Source organism: Fukomys damarensis, unplaced genomic scaffold (assembly GCF_012274545.1).
Source record: "Fukomys damarensis isolate Sample0158 unplaced genomic scaffold, DMR_v1.0_HiC HiC_scaffold_19, whole genome shotgun sequence".
Lineage (NCBI taxonomy): Eukaryota > Metazoa > Chordata > Mammalia > Rodentia > Bathyergidae > Fukomys > Fukomys damarensis.
In genome coordinates this window covers 26,284,249-26,299,771 of record NW_022900931.1, presented here as the reverse complement: position 1 = coordinate 26,299,771, position 15,523 = coordinate 26,284,249, and the positions used below count along the sequence as shown (strand labels likewise).

The 15,523-nt window shown below is 54.0% G+C and overlaps 1 protein-coding gene across 1 annotated transcript; it reads left to right on the top strand.

The window, feature by feature from the left end:
- The first annotated feature begins 4,350 nt into the window (after positions 1-4,350).
- Cd9 (CD9 molecule) lies at positions 4,351-14,932 on the top strand. Its single transcript, XM_019205656.2, has 7 exons — positions 4,351-4,487; positions 10,171-10,268; positions 10,954-11,028; positions 12,457-12,555; positions 12,675-12,764; positions 13,333-13,416; positions 14,451-14,932. The coding sequence occupies exons 2-7, from the start codon at positions 10,203-10,205 to the stop codon at positions 14,514-14,516; spliced, it is 480 nt and encodes a 159-aa protein (XP_019061201.1). The 5' UTR covers positions 4,351-4,487; positions 10,171-10,202; the 3' UTR covers positions 14,517-14,932.
- Positions 14,933-15,523: the final 591 nt, after the last annotated feature.

Sequence of the window (15,523 nt, the reverse complement as noted above, 5' to 3'; positions counted from 1 at the left end):
TTTAGGTCATCCTGTTTTTCTCTTAAAAAAAAAAAAAAAAAAAAAAAAGCATGAGTGAGGAAACAGAAATTTCCGATAAAACAATGGGGAAAGAGCTATTCTTTTCTTCCTGTGCTGTCAAGTGGATGGAACCTTTCTGGGGCCAGATGGCAAAGGCGCTTCTACCAGCAAAACCAGACTGTTTCCACTTGGCTTTTGTTGGAAACAAACAAGGTCGCTAGGCAGACCGTGAGCAGGGCCCAGCCTGCGAGTGGGGGCTCTGGACTTTCTCCCTGCAGCCCCACCAGCTGGCGGTCACAGGTGACCGTCCTCTTTCGAGGGCCCGAGAACAGGGCATTGTCTCACACAGCACAGGCTCTGGACCTGCTCAGATCCTGCGCTGAGGAACAGAAGGCCATTGTACCTTGGCAGCTGTGTGGTCCCATGACTGCCACACATCAGTTAATTATCCTGGGAGGAAGCCACCGACTTCTTGGCCCCCTGAACTTCTGTGGCCACAAGAATTGGGTTCCCTACTCCCTGCCACGGATCCCAAAACCATGGACAAAAGGTCCTTTACAGAAAGTGACGTCCCGTACACACAGCCTGCCACCGTGTGACATCTGTGTGCACAGCTGGTACACTGGACTGTTCGGGGAGTGCTGGCAAGGGAGTGCTGGCAAGGGACAGGCTCTGCACATGCTTAGTACAGGCACAGCTGGTGCACAGCCAACCTGTTTCCCTCTGAGCTCAGTTGAATCTGCAGAGCCAGATCCTGCTGGCACAGACAGCCACCTGCATGAGGAGTGATCTAAAAGTAGGGTGAATATTTCATTTTTTTAATGTGTTCCATTAAAAGACACATTGCCAGTAACCCTCTCACTCTGAACACACGAGTCCCGTTCTTCTTGCTGCTCTCTGCACGTCCTTGTGAGTGTACTGCTTGTGGTGTCGTGGCTGTTTTAATGTCCTGAGTTGATTTAAAGCATTGACCTTTCATGGTCCTTTTAGCCATGTCTGGTGACAAGGTGGATGGGGACACACCGTGATCGCCTGCCTCCCGGGTGGATGGCGCTCGGCAGCTGCATTCGCTGTGGTTTTGCTCACAACAACCCGTAAAGACACTCACAGAAGAGCACCTCCAGAACTGCTTCAGAAAGTGGCGAGAAGGACGGGATAAGCATGTTCACATCAAGAGGGGCTATTTTGAAGAGAATTAACAGCAGTGTATCTTCTAATGTAATACATTTTTCAAACTTAAAGCTAGTATATATTTTGATCACACCTCAAGCTTAGATTATGAAGTCCCTAAATAGACTCCATCCATTTCTGAAGGCCAAAGCTGTCTGAATCAGCTGGCTGTTAGCTCTTTCTTTCCTCTTAGTTTCCCAACTGTGGAAGTAGCTGGAGGTGAGAGCCCCTGTGCCACCCGAGAAGCACATTTCCCGGGAAGCACAGTGCTGCAGCCAGAATGGCCATGGGCCATTCAGGTTTGTGGCGCTGCCGCTCCAGCTGTGGCAGCCCAGCTAGCTGAAGCAATCCTCAGTCACATTGCAGGGCAGCTGGTGGCTTCCACGGCATCCTCAGGCCAGTCAGCCCAGAAGCTCAGTCCTGAACAGCAGTGGCTTTGCTCGTTCCTGACTTAGGTGGACCAGTCCCACACCCAGCCCTCCCTTCCCTCTGGGTTTCTGGAATCCTTGGTAACTTCTAGGCATAAAGACTCGGGTCTGTTGGAGTTCTTCCCATTTCTCTCAAGCCCGCTGCTTCTCTGTATTCGCTGTCATGTAGTGTTGTGACTTTAACATCCAGCAGCAAGATGGGTCCGGAGGAGTCCAGACATGCAGGACCCCCAGCTCCTGCACTTGGCCTTGGCTGAGGGAAACCCTGAATGCTTCCTTTCCCCTGTGGTCCAGTTCTGCAAGCCACTGTCCTTACAGCCTGTGCACGTACACTAGGAGTGGCTGGCCTTCTGGGGCTATCTGTAAAGTGGAGGAATCCACACAGTTTCCCGGTGGACACCTCGTTGCTCCTGAGTCTGGAGTCATTCCCGGGAGCCCTGGCCGCAAGGGGAAGCTGCTGTGCAGGGCGCAGCTTTGCAGCACCTTCTGCAGCTCAGCCATGATCGAGGCGATGCTTTTTCCCTTCTTTCCTTGATGACTTGAGGAGTTTTCCTAGCAGATGATGGGTGGTGAGGAATTCCACTCGACAGGACACAGGTGACTTGGGAGTGATTCTCTGGTAAGCACAGGCTAGCACAGCTGCTCCCAGCAGGGCCCTCCCTCCCTGCCCACCTGTGGTGCCCCAGGCTGGGCCAGGGTAGGGGTACCTCCTGTGACCCCCAGGAAGCAATGCTGTGTTGCACCAGGGTTAGACCCAGAGCCTCTCCCTTGCCTGTGTTTTACTGTCTTGGAGCCCAACATTCTCAGGTTTATTTCAGCCCTCAAATCCCGACAAGTCCCATTTCAGCCAAGGGTACTTAGCCTTGTGTGGTTCTTGCCAAGATTTGCCATTGTCTTACCCCAGGTGGGGACCAAGGCATGAGGAGCTGAGCAGCTGCTCCCAGAATTTAGGGTGCCGGGCCTCTGTGCTAAGGTCAGCTTTTCCCAAAGAGCATTCAGCACCTCCTCCTTCAGAAGTGCTTTTTCTAAACTCCTTTCTTCTTTAGCCATCCCTAAAAGGCAAAGAAGGGCCACATCCCCATTCCTGCTGAACAGATGGGGAAACTGAGGAGACAGAGCTCTTAAGCCAGGAAGTGTCAGAAACTCACCTTAGATGGCACTACATCAGCTCATGCCTGGGGCCGATCAGATCCTCAGACACCTGTGGGGGGACAACAGGAATAGAAACAGTCAGTGTTCAAGGTTCAAGGGAACCAGGAGGAGCCTACCTCTAGTGGACAAGTTTGATAAACTCCACAGTTGACCCACTTTTATTAGCCAGCAAGAAGCTGGGGGCAGTGCTTTTCCTGGAACAGTGACTGCAGTAAGGACAAAAAAAGAGGAACAAGTTAGTGGGGATTAGGTCCTTTCCATACCTGGATTCCAGCAGTTTTTGCATTGGCCCCAACAGATGTTGCCTTGTTTTAGCTGTGATTGCAAGCTTTCCCTACACAGCCAGGAAACCTGCAGCCTTCCACGTATTTCCCTGTTCCTGAAGCAAGTCACACTGGCCTCAGGACTGCAGGTCCCTGTATCTGGCCCCTGCCAATCTGCATATCCAGGCTTGTCCCCAACAGGCTCATACCCCAGGGGTATGGCCAGCTCTGTCCACTGTGGGCTGAGGCCTCTGGTGGCCACCATTTCCAGTCTCCACCCAGCACATCCAAACTACTGCCCTGTGGTGGAGAAGAGGAGGGAAAGAGGTGCTGTGGCAGCACCTAGGGCAAGAACCACAGACCTGGAGAGCAGAGCTCCCACATAAGGGGCCTCTATTGAGGGGCTTGGCACACACACCCGGACCCCACGTCCAGCTGGCCACTGCACTGCGGGCTGTGAGTCACTGCCCTGCGAGCCCTGGTACGGGCGACGATGGGGAGCTCAGCTGGCACTGGCGGGAGGGTTGGCTGGAGGCCCCTCCGCAACATCTGGTCCAGCAAGGCTGCCAGGCTTGCCCTGTCGCTAAGGGGCTGATGGAGACGAGTCCCACACCAAGCAGTGTGGTCCAAGGGCATCATGGCTGCCTTCCCTGGTGCCTGCGCTCCTGTCTGCGTACACAGGGGTGTCCACCCTTCGTCCCATAGACTCTGGAGGCTCAGGCAGGAGGTCTCAGGTTTGAGGCCAGCCTGGACAAACTTAGCAAGATCCTGTCTCAAAAGAAAATGTAAAGGGGCTAGGGATGGAGCTCAACCATGGAGCCCAGGGCCCTGGGTTCAATCCCAAGTACCAAGAAAAGGGAGGGGTACTATACCAGGGCACGGAGAGAATATTGCCGCCACCCTGGGTACCTGCTCACCCACCACACACTCTGTCCTGAATGTCCCTTCCTCCACCGCTCACTTGTGAATGTTGCTTGCTCTTTTTGTTCCTTTATCACATGTATGTACATGGATGTGCACAAACGTGTGTCGTGGATAGCACAGTGAGCTTTAACTACATGGAGTCATACTGCGAGAGTGCCTGTGGTTCATGCCATTGTTGCCTGCGACACACCGTAGCATTGTAGGCATTTACCACGTTCTTCACGGCTGCGTGATACTCTGTGACCGCTAGTGCTGCCTGTTGCCCGTGTGCCCTTCTGCTGGATAGTATTTCCAGCTTGCTGATATTTTTGGCATACAGATTGATCACCCCCCCACACACTTCTGACACTACCAGTGCACACAAGAGACCGGGTGGTCCCAAAGAGCCACATCTCCCTTCGCCCGTGGCAGTCAGCACTGACCAGCATCTTGGGTGTCTTACAGCTCGCCGGGATTGCGGTCCTTGCCATTGGACTATGGCTCCGATTCGACTCCCAGACCAAGAGCATCTTCGAGCAGGACTCGAACAGTAACTCCAGCTTCTACACAGGTGACTTGCTCTCTGGGTGTGGGCTTGGGAAAGCCTGGCAGCAGGGCCTGTCCTGTGCCTCTCAAGCTATGTGCACTGCTATGTGACTATGCCTTTGAGCTTGCATCTGACTGATGTGGTTTCTTTTCATGCTAGCATCTCATCTTCTCTGGTGTGAACTTGGCCTGGCCGAGTCTCTCCTAATGATGGCTTCCAGGGCGTCATCCTCCTCCTGATTTGGGAGTCTGTGTCCTGGGGCTCTGCGTGCTAGGAAGAAATACGTAGCTCTTGTCCCCATCGTTTGAACAAGAACTCAGACCTGGGATGACGGGCCTCCAGGATAATTAGCTGGGGCACTGTGGGCATGGCTCAGTGTGCCGTTTCAATCCGGCACTGCCCCTGCGTTAGGAGGGGAGAGGAGGAGAGCGAGCCTCCAGCCAGTTCCTGGGGTCCTGGTGCTGAGCTGTGGGCTTTGCTTTCATTTTTTTTCTAACCTTTTTCAGTGGGAAGGTTTCCAGCTTTAGCAGAGCTGGGATCCTCGGTGTGTCCTGTGTCCTCCTTAATGCCAGGTCAGCTCCTCTAAGAGGACGAGGCACCAGGCCTGTTAGAGGCATCTTCCTGGCTTCCCAGTGGTTCTGCTGTGTGTCTGGTTTGGGTGTGGGAGCCGCTTCATTTGCGAGAAAGAAGTCCCCTATTTTTAGGGTGAGGCTGTTAGGTCATGGGCCTGAGTGTGAGTGGCCACTTCCTTCCCGCCACCACAGTTACTTTTACTGAGGCTGGAGGGGGTTTATCTCCCGGTCTCAGGGACCAGGCAGTGGCAGCTGCCAGTGGTGCCCCCTTCTCTTTACCGCCTCCTGGGACGAGGGGATCTGTAAAAACTGCCACCTCGGTTGCATAGCACCCAAGCCTTGTGGGTAGGTTTTTTGGTTTTCCTGCTTTTCGCTGTTTGGGAATTTTGGGGGGTGTGGCTGCCTATTGTCAGAATGTGAGAGAAAGAAAATCTCAGTGTAAATTTTTTTTTTAAATCTACACAGTTTTTAGGGAGCAGTTTCCATAGCACCCTGACTTGTTTTAGCCACAGAGCATTTCCGTGTTTCCCTAGCCACCCTGTGGAGCAGAAGGCGGGGGACAGGGGGGTGCTGCATAGGAGAGCGGGGTAGCCGCCACGGGGACGCCCTGTGCCCCAAAGTTCTGGGACAGGGATGGCCGCCAGTTCGGGCTTCTGCTGAGTAAGAGCCTGGGTGCATCTCAGGAGCCCCTCAGCCCTCCTGTCACCCTGGCTCTTGGGCTTCTTGTTTTGTTTTTGTGTTGCTGGAGATGGGCTCTTGGGCTCTTGGGCTTCTCGTTTTGTTTTTGTGTTGCTGGAGATGGGACCCAGGACCTTGCACACACTAGGCAGGGACACAGCGACTGAGCCACTCCCTGTGCCTATTTCTCACTTTCTTCTCTGCAGTTTGCCTTGTGTGTCATGGTATTAGGAGCTGAACCCAGGGCCTGGTTCTGAGCCTCATCCCCGATGCTGTTTACAATTTTATTTTGAGATGGCATCTCACCAACTCTCCAAATTGCCCAGGCTTGCACCCTCCTGCCTCAGCCTCTGGAGCAGCTGAGATGCCAGGTGTCACCGCCGTGCCCCACTCCTCTTGCTGTCGTGCGGAGCCCTGCCTGATCTGTATGTCCTTAGATGTGGGAGGTGAGGGTGTCATCAGACTGGGAGAGAGATGCTGGCATCTCTGCCTGTTTGTTGAGTCACTCATGATAGTAGAGTTAATCCTCGTGACTGTGCAGAAGGAATCTGGTGTCAGAGACGGAGAAAGCAAGGCCCCGAGGCCAAATAGTAACCACCCCTGCATGAGAATGTTTTAAATCTTCGCAGACCATGTCTCCACACTGGAGCACAGTGGGGCCCCTGGACTTGTGACATCTCCCAGGCTGTGGCTGGCAGAGGAGCCCTTACACCAGTGGCCCAGCCAGCAGACGACAGGCAGGAGAGCCGGTGACTTTGAGCACACGGACAAAGGAGCCAGAACCTTCACGGGTTCAGAGCCTACAGGCTACCGTGGGCCCCTGAGTGTCCTTTCTGAGGTGACAGGGTGACAGAAAGGCACAGTCCAGAGACCGCGATCCAGGGAGGCCAGGAGCCCCCTCAGGTTTGCAGTTTCTGCTGCTCACACAGCCGGGGTGGGGGGTGCCAGTGACCCCAGGACATCAGCAGGCTGAGCGGCCACCTGGGCCTGCTGCGCCTGCCTGGGAAACTGAGCCGTTGTTGTCCCTGGGCAATAGGCCAAGGAGGCGTCGCTGTCTGCATCCCTGTCCCTGCTGGGCTGAGACCAGGCTTTTGTGTGCCCGGAGCTGCTCTCCCAGCTGAGGAGCCAGGCCTGCCAGTTACCCACTGGCCACTGCCTGACGTCATGGGGTTCACTGTCCCTTGCACGGGGCTCTGACTTTCTGCGGAGAAGCAAGGGGGAAACCTCCCAGTATTTAGACAAATTCGTAGCAATCCCAGGGCAGCCAACAGCCTTATATGGGCCGCTCTCCAGCCCAGGCCAGAGCTTCAGCAGCCAGCAGCATCTGTAATCCTGGGTGTTTGGGATCTTCATTTTCTTGGTTCCACGCCAGTGGTTCTTCTTAACACCTTGGTGGCCGCTGGGTGAGGGAGACCAAGCGCTCCACCTGGAGGTCCTGGATGTCCGCCCCTCTCTGAGGCCACCTGTGGACAAGTAGCTGCCTGGTGACTGTCCAGACCGTAGCACTTGTCCTCAGGAAACGGCCCTGCCTGGCTGTGGCCTGAAGCAGTTGGTTTGGGGGCTCTGTGCCTCGCCTTGCCCTCCTGACACGGGCAGAGCTGACTCCTGGCAGCCTCTCTGCGAGAGACTGTGCCTAGCAAGCATAATTGCTCTGTGGGCAGAGTCAGGGTCCTGTGAACCCGTTTGGGCTGCTTGGAGGTAGAAGTGGTTTCAAGGAGGCCAAAGGCACACAAGCAAGTTGTCCCCACCCCACAGTGCTGTCCTCGAGGTGGGATTGGGCCGAGACCCAAGGCTGTTGTGTCCTCTGAGGCGGGCGCAGGGCCCCATTTCTGTGTGTAGGGCACTCGAGTGCACTGTTGCCACTCTAGTCTTTCTGTTTCTACTGGGCCTGTAATGTCAGGCTGAAAAAAAGCAGAATAAACAGCCCTTATGCAATTAAACAGGATAATTGTGAGCAGGCCTGGGAGGAGTAACTTTTTCCATGAGTCAGACAGAAAGCTAACATTCACTGTGTTACAGAAGGGGGCACTTTGTCATTTAGCACCGCCAGCCTTTGCTAAGCAGCTGGGGTATCAAGCTGAAAGCAGCTCTCCCAAAGGGAGATGAGCAGGCCCAGGCTGGGGTGCGGCTCGGCCTGGGTTCTGCTCCCAACACTGCAAAAGAACAAGCCACATGGGGGGGTAGCTCAGTGGTGCTGTGCCTGCCTGGCAAACACATGGTCCTGAGTTCGATCCCCAGTACCGGCGGGGGAAAGATACCAAGCCACAGCCTCCACTAGGTGAGCCCAGCACCAGTTCTGACTGCGTGGGAGCTGGGCCTGCCGTCCAGATGACCACTGGCCCTGAAGCTGGTTGACTCCAAATGCTGGTTGCCCTCACCCTCGACTGGAGAGGACTAAGATTGGTCCGAGGTACAGCACTAAAGCCACTCAACCCGTTTATTTTAGTCCGCCTCTGCAGAGCCCTGGAATGAATATTTCATGTGAATTGAGAGGCCCGTTAAGACAGTTTTCACTCTCTGCTTGGGAGAGGCTCTCTCCTGTGGTAGCTAACTCACTGCTGACCCACGCGGCTGGCTTCTGCCTGGCTCCCCAGGCCTCTGTGCTGGGGCATGGACTAGAGAAGACACATCTGTGTGTCCTTCCTGCCGGCCACGTTCCCTGGGCTTGTAAACTCTTCTGATCTCTGTCCCCTCGGTTGTTCAGCGCCTGCTCCGGAGCTCACAGAGGTGAAGATACAGGGCCTCCCTGCCAGCTTGCCGGCTGGTGACCCCACGTTAGGACAGAGCGGAGGGAGGCTGGCCTCCTCCCCATCCCGGGCATGGGGCTGGGCATTGGGCTGTACTGCAGAATGCAGCCCCACGTCCCACCTGTGCCCCCGTGTTTGACTCTCTCGGAGGATGCTCGAGGACAGGCCGTGTTTGTCACTTTGCCCAGTCTGGGCCGGGCGTGCAGGAACAATACCCGCACTCATAGATGGGGTTGCCAGCAGCCCCACGTGACCTGGCATCGCAGCAGATGCGGGGAGTGGGGAAGGCACAATGCTGCCCGTGTGCCCATGTGCCACCCGTGCCTCAGCTGCAGCTGGGGGGCTTTGAGGTCTGTCACTGCACTGCCTCGACCTCTGCGTCACCTGCCATATTCTCACGTGTCCTGCTGTGTCTTTGGCGGGGAGCTATACATCTCTGCTGCACTCCCAGGGCTAGAAGGAAGTTTCTCTGGCCCCAGTTACAGGACAACATGAAAATAACAGCAAGTATAAGAAATGCACCGCTCTGGTGGTTGGTCATTGTTACCTATCTCTTGGAGTGTCGGAATTAGTGAGAGCCATCCTTGGTCATGAGTGCTATGGTATCGTTGAACGCCCCCACCGTACCACCCCTCCATGCCTGCCTGCCTGCCTGCCTGCCTGTGCACGCTGGGACCCAACCCAGGTTTCACACACGCTGAGCTGGTGCTTCTCCCCTAGGCTGTACCTTCCTCACAGCTGCCCTCATTCTGCAGGCAAAAACAAAACAAAACCTTGCCCAGAGAGACTGAGTGGCATCTGCACAGGCACAGAGCACACCCACACGTTCTGAGTGTCAGCAGGCCGCTCGCCCTAGCTCAGGAGCACTGCGACGTTGCATAGAACACGCCCACTAACCGGGCACTGGGCCTTTGGGGGTGAGGGCACTGTGTTCGGGTACAGTTGCCGCACAGGAGCAGCCCTGCAGGACAGCTGTGGTTTCTCAAGAATACAGCTGTAGGATGAGCCCCCTGGGCATCCCTTAGCATAGAAGGGCATGAGCAAGACCGTGGTCACACCCCTGTGTCCCTGCCCCAGGAATCTGCACTGTTTGGGGCACAGGCTTCCACTTTCCCGCCCTCAGCCTCTCCGATAGAAGGCCTGGAAGTAATGTTTCTAACCCTCTTCTTAGCAAGAAAGACCCTCTCCACGCTCTACCTGGAGTGGCTGTACTACAGCTCTAAGCTCTCCTAGTATAGCACAGGGGTGGCTTGAAATTTCTAAGTCAACCTCTTTAATTTTACTAGGTAAGAAAATTGAGACTCAGAGAGGGAAAACATCTCACCAAAGGCCACTCTGTGGTTAGTAATGGTGGAACTGAAACAAGGACTTTGATGCCCAGATTTGTGTCCTTTGCACTAGAGCAAGGTAGTTGTCCCTTTGCCAGCAGGTGCTCACAGCTGGACATGTGTGCCCTAAGAGGAGTCAGGCACAGCTGGCATCCTGGAGCAGACTTCTGGGTATGCACAGCCTTCCTACGTGCTCTGACGGCATCCCGCAGCTGGGAACGCGAGCAGAGGTAGAGGGGACTGTTTGTGAAAGAAGGGAGCCTCTTCCCTGAGGTAGGGCAGTAAGAGCGGCAGGCGCATGGAATCACACAGAGGCAAAAAGAAGAAACCCAGGTCTGTAGGCTAATGGCTCCACTGTGCCGTCTTCTTCCTTCTCCCCTAGGAGTCTACATTCTGATTGGAGCCGGGGCCCTCATGATGGTGGTGGGTTTCTTGGGCTGCTGTGGAGCTGTGCAGGAGTCCCAGTGCATGCTGGGATTGGTGAGTACCCCTTCCTTGTTCTCTGTGGCCAGTCTGATTCCTGGGCCCACTCCCCCACCTCCTCCCAGCAAACCCCATTCACACAACAGGTGCCTCCATAGCAAAGCTTTCCTCATCCTCCCCATGTCCCTCCCACCAGGCCCTAGCCAGCCACCATCTTGTCTGTGACTCTAGCCCACCGCCATCTTATCCATAACCCTAGCCAGCTGCCATCTTGTCCATGGCTCAGGCCTCTCCCCTGTGGAAGGGACATTCCTCTGCCTTTTTCTAGCCATTCTTATCACTTCCCTTAGGCAGCTAAATTCCAGGACTTTGTTTCTTCCTTTTTTGGGTTTGCTTGTTTCCTTGAATCCACAAGGACTTTCGCTTTCTCTCCTTGTTTTAAAATTTGCTATTGTGTTCCCTAACACAGTGTATTCACTGTCTTTGTTTCCCCAAATCCCAGTGGACTTTGTGAGTAATTTTGTGTTCACGGACTCCTAGCTAACAGCTTTAAGTATCAGCACTGGGGCCTCTGTACCTCACTGCCCCAGGAGAGGTGCCCTTCCCATGTGCAAATCCCTCCGCCCTTCTAGGCTGTCCCCGTGTCCCCAGATGACTTCATTCTTCCTTCTCCTGATCGTGGTTGGCTTTTTCTGGCTGGTTGGCTAGGATCTCTCCTCACGCCATCTCCTTTGCCTTTTAGTTCTTTTGCTTCCTCTTGGTGATATTTGGTATTGAAGTAGCTGCAGCCGCCTGGGGCTTTACCCACAAGGACGAGGTAAGTTTTTCCCACATGAACTCCCGGGTCCCGCAGTGGTCTGAGTTTAAGATGAGGGTGCTGACTGGTCCATTTGGCTGCGTTCAGCTTCATTCAGCCATCGGAGCGCTCATCCCTCCAAGGCAATGTGTGACACTGTGCCCACGGGGTTCTGTGCCGGCCTCAGGGCTGGCACACAGTAGATGTTCAGGACTCCCTCCTGGGGAGAGAATGTGTGTCTGCCTCTCACCCTGGCACCCCTAGCTCTTGGAAAGATTCTGGAAACCATAGCTTTCCGCCAGTGGGGCACCCCTGCTCCTAAACTATATAAACACCTCAAACCAGCCGCCATACCAGAGGGCATGTAGGAGCCACAGAGCCCCAAGCTGTGGTCGCTCTCTGAGCTTTGCCATCTATTGTGGGAAAAGGGAGTTCCTGACAAGAGTCATAGAAGCGGTTTATATCCAAAAGTGCCAAGGGATTTGAAAAGATAGCGAGGGGAAGGGGACTCTCTTGTGGCTTCAGAAGAAGGGAACACTGGCCTTAGACCCCAAATTCAAGACGAGATCACAGGCAGAAGGTGGGTGGCGGCGGAGACGGCTGGCAGAGGAAGACCTGAGCGCAGCAGAGCCTGCACTTCGCAGGGAGCAGTGAGGAGTTCGGGGCCCGGTGGAGCCTCCAGTCGCACAGTTTTGGAGGGACCGTCTCATCTCGTCTTCTTCACCAGGGAAGGGAGAGGGAGAGCGATCCTGGAGAAGGAACCCCGCTTTAAGAGGAAAATAAGTGATCCAAGCAACAAAAACTGTAGCATAGGAATAGGAAGGGAGAAGTATGAAAGAAAGAAGCCGGAGGCCTGTCTGTCACTTGGGTGAGGTCAAGGAGACCGACGTCCTACACATGGCCTTAGTTCAGCTACGTGGCTTGGTGCCCCAGCTAATGCTGCTTCCACATTCATCAGGCTCAGTGCTGACAGCAGAGCGTGCAGAGCCTCGCTTAAGTCCTCACAGTAACCTATGAGATGTGTGGATTGTCATCCTCCCCGGCCCTACAGATGCGAAAACAGGTGTGCAGAAAGCTTTAATAATTCGCCCAAACTCACACCTCCATGAAGAAAAACACAGAGCAGCTGAAAAAACCAGCCAGTCCGAGAGTAGGAAAAAAAATCTTGGTAAAATTCTTTTGATGGAAGAAATTCCATGTAGTTAACAGGCACAAGGGAAGGAGGTGAGTAGGGGTAAAGGGACCAGCAGGCACAAGAGAAAAGGACAAGGACTGGAGGTGGAAGGGCACAGTGGCGCTGAGAACGCAGTGTTAGGGGCTTCCGTTGCCAGGTGACCTCTTCCGGGTACAGGAGTTTGTTGGCTGAGGACTGGAAGGTAGTGGACGGGTAGAGCGGGTGAAATATAAAGAAATTCAGGAAAAGCCATCTCTCCGCTCTGTGCCCTGCAGGTGATTAATCGCGTCCAGGAGTTTTACATTGACACCTACAACAAGCTGAAAAACAAGGACGAGCCCCAGCGGGAAACGCTGAAAGCCATCCACAAAGCGGTAGGCGCCCTCAGGGACTGGCCTCCTCCTCCGGGGGTGCCACAGGGGTCTGAGGCAGGGGCTGGCTGCACCCAACGGGTGCCTCTTCCAACCCCCGCTCCGTCCTGCTTTCTCTGCAGCTGGACTGCTGTGGTGTGGTGGGGGGCATAGAGCAGTTCATCACGGACATCTGCCCGGACAATGGCATCATCAACAATCTCAAAATCAAGGTAAACTGAGGAACAAGCTCCTGGCACCGCTGCCTTAACACTCTGGGCAGATTCTGTAAGGTGGAAAATCTTCACTTCCTGAGGATCCCTTCAGCTGAAAGGGCCCGGGGGAGGCCACCCCACTTCCCGTGCCCTGGGCCCCCTTTCTTCGAAGGCAGAACAAAAGGCCAGACTAGGTCCTCAGGCTGTCAGCACAGACGCCTCTGAGGCCTGGACTCTTGTTTCTCAGACGTGGTAAGGCTCTCAGTCGTGTGCTACTGGCCAAGCTCAATAATGAAAGGGACCTTGCAGCCATATCAGAACTGGGCCCCAGTGGGCTGGGGTGCAGCTCAGGTGACAGCACTTAGCCAGCATGCACCAGGAGGGAGGGCAGGCAGGGCTGGACACAAACCTCTTCCTTCCCTGAGTCTCTCCCAGGGCTTAGGGACCCCCCTCCGTAGCTCTTGGGGCATCTATGGTCACTGAGCAACCTGTCCCCAAGCAGCTTCCTGTCAGGAGGGCCCCCCAAGTGAGACAGGGCACCCCAACATGGGATGGTGCTGACCCAGCTCTCCTTTGCCTCCCCCAGCCCTGCCCCGTGGCCATCAAAGACGTCTTTGACAACAAGTTCCACATCATTGGTGCAGTGGGCATCGCCATCGCCGTGGTGATGGTGAGTGGGGGATCCTCTGGGGAGCAGTGGTTCTCGGTCTTTGGTCTTCGAGTCGGTAACACTTACTGAGCACAAGCTCTGGCCAGGCCATGTCTGAAACGCTTTGTGTTAATCACCTGACATCACCTCACCGTCCGTAAAAGATGGGAGCTTTTATTTAGTATTTACATCTTACCGCTAGGAAGTGGAGGGGTAGGGTGTGGCTTCGTGGTAGCTCATTGACCTAGCATGTGCAAAGACCCTGGGTTCCATCCCCAGCACCCACACCAAAAGGAAATGGACCAGTTGAATATATTGATCAAAGCCTGTGTGGACTCGGGGTGCCTCCAGAGCCCGTTCTCTTCACACTGTGATTCAGGGGCAGATGGAAGAGGCTGCTACTCCAGCTGCTTCTCAGGCATGTCCCCCAAGCACCCAGAGAAAGCAGCTTCCTAGAGGTTTCACTTGCTCCTCTATTCTGAAGGGCACCCAGACGTCACACAGCCAGTGGCAGACTGGGTGTCTCAGGACACTGCGGTACTGCCCATCAGCCCCTAGACACTTTCAAAGGCCACCCAGACTACTCGAGGTCACCCCACACTCCTGATGCAGCCTGTGGGCACTGCACTGGGACCGCCCCTTTCTGGGGTTCTGGGCTCGCTGAACCCCCAGTCTCTATCGTGGTCCCCTTCCTCTGAACCTCACAGGCTGCCCAAAGAGTGTGGCCGTCTTTCTCAACAATCTCACAAAAGCTAACAGGCTGGGAGCAGCATGCTGACACCTTTCAAAGGAAAATTTTAGATGCACATCCTGGAAGGTGAAAGCAGAAGCTGAGGGTGTGGCGCAGTGGTAGAGCGCCCGCTTAGCAAGCAAAAGGTCTGGAGTTCGATCCCCAGCCCCGCCCCGAACGTGTGGGCTCTCCTGAAATGAGCAGATGGGAATTTATCCTCCTGTCGAGGAGTCTGCAGTTTATTATCTTATCGCGACTGACCAGCCTCAGCATCCTCGAGCTCTGGCAGCCTCCTGCAGGCCTGACGCCTCATTCTGTTTTGCAGATATTTGGCATGATCTTTAGCATGGTCCTGTGCTGTGCCATCCGCAGAGACCGGGGCATGGTCTAGAGACGGCGCATTTCCCCAGCAGGAAACTGACCCCTAAAGATTGTTGGGTGGGGTTTTTTTTGTTTTTGTTTATGGTTTTTTTGTATTTTTGGTTTTTGTTTGTTTTTGGCCACTAATGTTAGTACACATTCTGCATTTCTAAACAAAAGTTATACTGTGTTGTCTTTTTAATGCTTTATTCTATATTGACATTTGTAATTGAGGGATTTGGGAGTTTCGGTTTGCTTTAGTTTTGTTTTTTTTTTTTCTTCAGTTGTTTATTTTTGCTTGTTAAGCAGAAATCCTACAATGAAAGGTACTATATTTGCTAGATTCCAGACAAAAAGATATTGTACATAAAGAGAATTTTTTGTCTTTAAGTGGATAAAAATGTCTATCAAATTTAATCGGGTTGTAACATATTGAAGACAATTTGATACTTAATAAAGGATTATGATAAAATCTGGGGCTGGTTTTTGGTTTTTGCTTCCTTTAATTTTTTTTTTTTTGTAAAGCTGTATCATTTTCATGTTTTTCAACTACTCCTTACTGTGTTTGAAGTTCCTAATGAGGAAGTCGAGGTGTAGAGTGATGAGAAGTTACTATCCAAGGTTGCACAGTCCCATCCTGACTTGCTCAGCAGTGGGCTTTGTCTTGGGGACACAGCTGAGCTCCATGGTGGCAGGGACTTCATGCCACTCGCCACTATGCCCAGCACTGGACCCTGGGTCTGGTGCACGGCGGGCCCAGAGTTCTTGTCCGTGAAGACATGTTCTTTGAATGAGTGTGTGCCCACCCGGGTTCAGTCAGATGCACACATGCAGGGCCTTGGACCCTGCACGGTCACTGAAGCTGTTTACTGCTCTCTGTATCTGTGGGATGTTTGGGAGGACAGGAGCAAATGCGCATTAAGGGGAGACCAGGGACAAGCTGGAGCTGCATGCACAAGCTGGTCCCCGGGTGACAGATCCCTGTCCTGCCTTCTCTCTCACTGATGTGTGAGACCTACAGGGACAGAGTCCGAGGTC

Excerpts from the sequence above, each read along its gene's own strand:
- Cd9 (XM_019205656.2), top strand. The coding sequence starts at position 10,203 with ATGATGGTGGTGGGTTTCTTGGGCTGCTGTGGAGCTGTGCAGGAGTCC. Across the intron at positions 12,765-13,332 it reads TCAACAATCTCAAAATCAAG|CCCTGCCCCGTGGCCATCAA; the intron begins GTAAACTGAGGA and ends TGCCTCCCCCAG. Across the intron at positions 13,417-14,450 it reads TCGCCATCGCCGTGGTGATG|ATATTTGGCATGATCTTTAG; the intron begins GTGAGTGGGGGA and ends TCTGTTTTGCAG.